A 7823-nucleotide genomic window follows, 5' to 3' on the forward strand; every position below is an offset into this window, starting at 1 on the left:
TCCACTAGAGATAGTTAATTATATATATATATCTAGCACACGGTTTGCATTTTAACTGAACACTAAATATTAGTAATTATTGCACATCTTGATTCAGTAGTTTCTAAAATAGTTGATTTTTAAGAATTAAACTCCATATAGAAGTAAAAGATACATCAAAACACGAGGAAAACGTGAGAGCAATTAAATACACTTTAGTTTTCCTTCATTTTTATACTTCCTTAAATTGTTGAAATTACAAATATCATTTTATCCAGATAAACAGCATGACCTTTTAATCAAATGCATGTCTAGCAGTGTAACTATAAGCATTTAGTTCTCTAAAATTATTTAATGTTAACACTGCCTACTATGATGGTAACATGATGTGTGGTACGAAAAACTTAAGATTCTTTTAAATCTCATACACAAAATATTAGAATGACCGAATTTTTCATAATTATATGTAAAAATGTCTTGCATTATATTAATTTTAGTTTAAAGCTCAAACTCTGTGCTTAGAAAAAAGGTGTTTATGAATTTACATGTATTAACCTAAGGTATAACATCATGCGACGAAAATAAACAATGATAAGTTGCTTTGAGCAAGCATTACTCATGACCGCAACTTACCTATGGTAGATATGAAAGTCGTATTAAAGGCGTCGTCAGAAAATCTGAATAATATACATGTTTTACCAACACCAGAATCCCCTATCAATAACAATTTAAAAAGTAAATCATATGCTTTCTTAGCCATTCCAGACTTCAATTTAAAGAACGCAGTGTCTTAAAATGGCTATTTCACTCTCAAACCCAGCTACCATACGACATTAAACCATTACGATTTACCGCACGGATTATTGCCACAAATTTCGTTCTAATGTGTCATATTTCTCGATTTTGATATTTAAATCACTGAAAATTAATTCTCTGACATTTTGTTTATAAAGAATCTCGTGTTAATCAGGTAGTATGGGTTATTAACAGTTTATGAAAGAAAAGATAGAAAGAGTTCATTTAAGAACAGTAATAGTCATTTTCTGAAGTTATCTGCACCTAAAATCCAGATGGAGTTATCTATAAACTGCAAAAATTCTTGTTGAGGAGAATAGAACACCATTTACAAGTCAAATGAATAATAAATATTCGCAAATAAAAAAGCGCTAGAATAGCTCTGATCCCATGAATTAATATACAGATAAAGGCATTAGATCCATACGATCATGGACAACATACTTGTTTATTTCAGACGAGAAGAATTTTGTGTATTAACATATTTTCGCACTTCAGAATAAAAATGGAAGAACCAAACAAAATTTTTTTAATTTTATATACTAATAAACAAATCAAGACTCGGACGGTGGTGTAGTCGAAGTCGATATTAGCGTAATCTGTATGAGTAGTCAGTAATATCAGCAAACATGAATGCACGTAGATAAATTTATACAGTCTATCAACGTATAATCCAAATTAAACCACCGTTCATGTTTTAATTTCTTCTATCCCCAAATAATTCAAACAAATAAGTATCAAGCAAGTAACAAACAAGTATCCAAGTATAATTAACTATATCTATGTTTGAACGTAATTGCAGAGACTTGGAAAGGCTGAAATAAACCGCTTTTATTTAAAAAGCACTTTGAACATAAATGCACTCTCTTCTGCTAATAAATCAGCTCTGAGACTAATTTTAAGAGAAAGGTATGACGGAAAAGTAAGGACACTGAGGCAAGTACATTTAACATTGAATAAATGGGTATCTCAGTAATTTGGCAAGAAATCGCCAAAAGTAGCCAAATTTGGCGCCATTTTGGTCCAGTTTCTGTTTTACCGCAATATGTATTGAAATTGAATAAGTGTAATTGATCACTGCGTTAACTGTAACCGTAATTCCGTACTCCTATTGCTATTTGCTATTGCGAGTTGTTTGGTTTTGCGAGAACTGAGCTATCTGAGTTAGCTTTCCCTTTAGAAGAGCTTTGCAGTACGTTGTGTTTAACGTTCTTAGTAGTTTGTAGTGTAACTATATACAGTATTACATGATTATACCATGTAATACTGTGAACACTTTTACGAATATTTATATGGAAAACTCCAGAGTTCTGAAATATTTCTTTTGGTAAGAATAAATTTTATTAACCTATTATCGGATTTGTGCATTCAATCTGTTAAGAACCCGTATGCAAGCAACATTATTATTATTTTACTGAATGTATTTGACTCTATTCTGCTCTCTTTCGTTTAGACTTGCCCACCTCTAGTTTTACAAATACAGGTCCGTAGGGCTTATCAGGTTGTGAAATACAGGGACTACACAAATTTTCCAAAATTACAGTAAGTCGTCGAAGAACAAAAATGCACAAATTACACAAAATGATACTTCACATATGAAAGCATATTATGAAGGGCCTCATAATTACTCAGGGGGAAAAAAACCACGTCCACATTTCATTATCCTCAGCAGAGCGTTTGTTTTTGATGAAACTGAATATGTGTATAGCTCATACACCGATAATAAAATGATAACGGCTGTTCACAGCTCACAATCACTCACTGAGTGTTCAAATTAGTAGTTGGTCTAACCGCTCCTAGCGGCAATGCATGCTTGAATTTGTCGAGGCAAGGAATGGGAGAAGTTCCTGATGTCATCCTACGACACATTCTGCCAGGCATTTATCAGTTGTCGCTCCGGATCTGCGATATTTTGTTGTGCCCGAATCTGGCGGCCTACCATGTCCTAGACATGCTCGATTAGTGAAAGGTCTGGGGACATTGCTGGCCAAGGAAGAGTATCATAACCGCACGGAGACAGTCCAGAGATATGCGAGCGGTATGTAGCCTGGCACTATCTTGTTGGAAAATGGCCCCAGGATGGTGTGCCATGAAGGGTAATGCACCCGGCAGCAGGATGGTATCAACGTATCGTTGAGCTGTTAAAGATGTACGGAGGATGATCTACTGTAAATTAAATAATACCTGATAAAGATGACCTTCTGTCATAAGAAATAGCGCCCCACACCATCACATCAGGGATTGTGGCTGTATGCCTTTGTAAAACAAAAGCTGAGTGGGACCGCTCAAGGCCAACTAGATATCTGTTGGCCTAGGACCAACTAGTTGGCCTTGGACCGCTGCCCCTTTTCTCCAGAACACGGTGGTCATCTGCTTCAAGAGTGAAGCAGGATTCATCGCTGAACACTATACGATTCAAATCTGATGGTAGACATAATGATCGGCTGCGACACCACTCCGGACGACTTCGCCGATGTTGTGGGGTCAAAGACAAACGTCTTAAAACGTCTTAAAGGGGAGTTGTTTTAACATTCTGTGAGCGTAACCCCGCCTCAGATAAGCGCCGTGAGATGTTGGACGGTACCACGGAAGGTATAGACGTCGCTGTAGTACGTTGAATACTCGACAATGATACCGTTGGGGCGGTTCTTCCCTGGCGAACAATCATCCTATCTTGCCTCGCAGCTTCCAAAGCCTTCATTCGGGAGCCATTGCTGTCAACATCTTTGCACAGCAGTGTATGTACGCTGCAGATGGCGGCCTATTGCTCGGTAGGACCATCCAGCTTCACGCAACCCTACAATGCGACCACGTTCGAAGTCGTTTAGTTGTCTGTAAGGCCTTCGATATCGTCGTAATGGCATCTTTAGTTGCTTCTTTACGGAATTTCAATGGCAGCAACAAAAAAAGATAAATTTTCCGCCTCTGTTACTGGTTTTATTCTTTGCAAATTGCGCACTAGAAATGTGCGTTATGATCGCAATTCCTGTTCATTTGTCTTGACACTTTAATCATTTGCATGTTCGATCAAGATGTTTTTGCATATCAAATTTCGTTACGATTGCAAAAGTTCTTCAAAGTGCTTCGATTTTTTTTTTTCCAATAGAGTGGTAGTCAAGTAGTAGTCAATTCAAGTAGAAGTCAGAATAAAATTTTAAACTTCATCATATAGATTACGACGTCTGTGTCCTCCAAAACTACACACCAGGCGATTGTTCCGCTTTCTCATTGCCGAGCAATATTTTTTATAATGAAACCTCGATTTGGGAATTGTGTCTCTTTAATTTGCTCTATCATAAAAAATATTTTTAGCTTTTTCTATATCAAATTATATAGAGGAAAGATAGTTTCTTCTACTTAAGGTATCTGCCTACGTTAAAAAACGATTTCGGCGAAAAAATTCGATTTTTTGTTAATTGCCCAATTTGAAAGGTCAGTTTTGTAGGATTCCGAAAATGGTTCATTTTTACGTTTGTGATAATTATAAGAGAAAATATAGCCAATTAACTGCACTGGAAGTGAAAGCAGAAAGACCGCAATTGCCATTTAAAAGGCTCAACTTAAAGGTAAACAATGTTGTTATCCGTGTTTTTTTTACCTGTTTGTGTGTAAAATTGCGTTAAAAAATTTCATTTTAATTCTGGGTACTTTTTTTTTTGTTTTTTTTGTTTCTGGCAATAATTATTTGGCTTAATGTTTTGAACTGGGACTGGCAACATTGCGGTTTTTGAACTGGGTCTGGCAACATTGCGATTAGGTATAAAGACTATGTTGCTGGGTGCATATATAGCAGTTTTAATTTTTAATTCAGGGTATCTTGGATTACTTCCTGTGTTTGAACATTTAGGCATATCAATTGGACAAGAAATGATTAAAAATTACTTTGGAATTGATAACGAAAGAATAAAGAACTCGAAACGTCATTCGTCGCTCATTTCGAAAATAGCCAGAAAAAAATTAAAATCAAATAGGAAATCAAAATTACCTTAAGTATAAAGATATGGAGGGTGTGATGTACAAATGTGGAGAATTTTAAGTGTGTAAATACAACAGAACAGTTTTTCTGTTAATGTGAAATCTTTAAATGCGTTTTCTGGAAAACTAATTTTTCTAGTGTTTTTACATACAAGAAATGTAATTACTCAAAATGTTCTAAAGGTATCCCTATTAAATTTCACTATAGTGTTTTCTATATTATTTACTAGGTTTTAAGCTACAATCTAAGTTATATTTATTAATTTGATTGTTTTATAAATATTTCTATATAAAACGATAAGAAATATTTTACAAAAAACTGTGTTGTTTCATGTAATTACACATATTTTAGTAAATTTTAAAAATATCATAAACATTTTAGTTCATAACACAGATGAGTGTTGTAGTAGTATACAGCATAAATAAAATAGAAATATATGCTGTAGAAAAAAATATACGACATTTAACGCAAGTGTTAAATTCTCCTAAAAATATGCATAAAATTGCATATATTTAAAAAATTTATGAAAATATTCCTAAAAATTTACCTATTTTCATGATTTGATATCATATTTTGACTAAATAAATATATATTTCATCAGAATTCTATGTTTTAAAAAAAAAGTGCTCCGAACGTAGGCAGATACCTTAAGATACTTAGGGCATTCTAATCTCAGGTTTTTTTAATTATCTTTATTATCATTAGAAGTAAATGTAACATCCAGATTAGATTTCTTCAATGAGAAAATAATAATAATAATAAAAGATTTGTTGAGAAAAAATTAAATATATATAATTAAGAAATGTTAGTTCAGTTATGTGGTTAGTGACTTCAGACTATTAACACTCAGACGCAGTGCTGAAATTATAGCAAGAACTTGTCATCCCAAAGCTGGCACTTATCACAAGGATGAAATGGAAAAGAAATGCAGATGAGATTGATTAAGTTTAACAGTTACCATTTTTAAGTTACTGGGTACTTTCAGAATTTTTAAAAATAAGAGTAGGAAGTTTCTTTTTCAGAGTGCAGTAGGAAACGGGGGGGAGGGGAATTCTGAAAATTTTCAGAATTTTATATTACACCCAAAGGGCAGTTGTTTTAACGTTTTGTGTTTTACCTTTATTTATTAAATATCATGTTCTCCTTATTTAAACCATAAAATTCAATTCAACAGCAATATCGCAAAATAATTTAATTTTTAGCATGTCTTTAGCATTTCCGATACACAATCTCGCGCGCTGGAGATAAATACGGTTTTTTTTTTTCTTTCATACAGTGTTCCATTGCTCGCTTTGAAATCGATGAGTTTGTTAATAAAAAATTTGTTAAAGTTTTACAAACTATGAAATAGATAATAAAACAAATTCCAAATTCTCGCTTCCAGGTGCCTATAATCGAGTTGAGGACTACGTTATTCAAAATTTGATGTCTCTAGGAACAGTTGATTTTTCACAGTGCGTGAAACATACATACTCTTACGGAATTTGCATTTAGTTCGCTGTTTTTAGTAGAATTTTAAAAAGTTTAAAAAAGAAAGTAGTAGTAGAAGAAAGCTACGTCAGAAAAGTTAAAATACAGGAACACGCCCATTTAATGTTTAATAAATAGATATCTGGTAATTGTAGTCTTTTGCTTTCCAGAAACCTGGAGAAAATAAAAATGACCAGAATGTTCACGTGCATGATTAAAAAGCTTTAAAAGCCGGAGGAAAACATTTTAGTTCAGTTGTTTACCAAGTTTTTGTTGTTGATTGTAGAGAATTCGCGGTGAGATGGGATTAGTTTCTTCTGCTTTGAATTGTGTTCTATTTAACATTTTAGAGGTTTAAAATATAACTTCTGTGAGATAATTTGATATTGTACGAATATCTCTGAGGAAATTTCAGCATTTTGTTTTATTTCTTGGGATAAGAATAAATTTTATTAACTTTTTATCGACTTGTGCATTCAATCCATTACGAACCCGTACGCACGCAACAATAAGATCAAGCAGATTCTTCATTATTTAATTTCTTTAAATATAATGCAGGGCTCTAATATTTGATGGCAACAATTTGAAAAGTGAAACGACGTTTATAGTGAACCTACGCAAAATGCCAAAACGAAATTAATAGCTTTCTGGGCAAATTGCCCATTTGAGCTTTATAAAAAAATAAATAAATAAATAAATAAAATAAATAAAAATTCTACAATGCAAAGAAAATCGAGTAAGTTTTTTTATTCTATATTTATTCACATATTTTTTTATTAAATTTATGAATAATTTAGCTGAGTTAATCTGGTCTGCTTTTTGTAATTTATTTAACGAAGGTTTGTAATAAAAGGAAGAATATTTATTTAGTTTCTTCTCCCCTAGTTTTTTTCCAGAAAAATATAATTTGATGTAAAATGTTTAAGTTTATATTTTATGCACTGCACATTAAACTGAAGTCAAGAAACGAAAACATGTAATAGTTAATAATAAACAAACAGTAAGTTATATCTGAAATGGCTCGCACAATAATATCTGAAATATTGGGGGGGGGGAAGAATTAGAGAGGACAGACCCTATGTAAAAAGTTTTAACCTCATATTTTTTAAATTGATTCCTGCACTGATAATGGCAGATAAACTTTAAGAATTAAAAGAAGAAGCGAAATCTGATGAAAGTCAATCATATGATCGACTAGCAAACTATTTATTTACTAGTGGTGCATATCTAATTATATGTGATTCCAAAAGCTAACAAAATGTTTAATGGAAAATTATCATCAACGGCACCATTGACAGGTGTGAGTTAATATGTAAGTACCAAAAATATGTAAATTTTATTGTGAGCATAAATACACAGGAATCCTTCACTTCATGCTGCTTTGAGTATCAGTATCAGTATCAGTAGCTGGCGCAGCCCGACCCGCCTAACCAAACAAGTTCGTCTTATGGTCATGACAGGCCATGCCCATTTCAACAAATGAAAAAATGAAACATAAAATATCTATGCTGCTTTGAGTAGCACATTTTTTTAATTTAGATGGCTTATTTACTGAAGCCTATTTTTACAAAAATCTTTTATAAATTTCGCATAATATGGTACA

At 32.9% G+C, this 7823-nt stretch overlaps 1 protein-coding gene across 1 annotated transcript in view; it reads right to left on the reverse strand.

Annotated features, from left to right (window-relative positions):
• LOC118201731 (ras-related protein Rab-10-like) overlaps positions 1 to 840 on the reverse strand; it is a 60808-nt gene extending 59968 nt beyond the window's left edge. Inside the window, exon 1 of the mRNA XM_035373881.2 lies at positions 613 to 840. Coding sequence (XP_035229772.1) covers positions 613 to 739 — 127 coding nt within the window. The 5' untranslated portion in view covers positions 740 to 840. The remainder of the gene's footprint in view (positions 1 to 612) is intronic.
• Between the last annotated feature and the right edge of the window lie 6983 nt (positions 841 to 7823).

Source organism: Stegodyphus dumicola, chromosome 7 (assembly GCF_044657685.1).
Source record: "Stegodyphus dumicola isolate Sdum_Otavi_A_Nest chromosome 7, ASM4465768v1".
NCBI lineage: Eukaryota > Metazoa > Arthropoda > Arachnida > Araneae > Eresidae > Stegodyphus > Stegodyphus dumicola.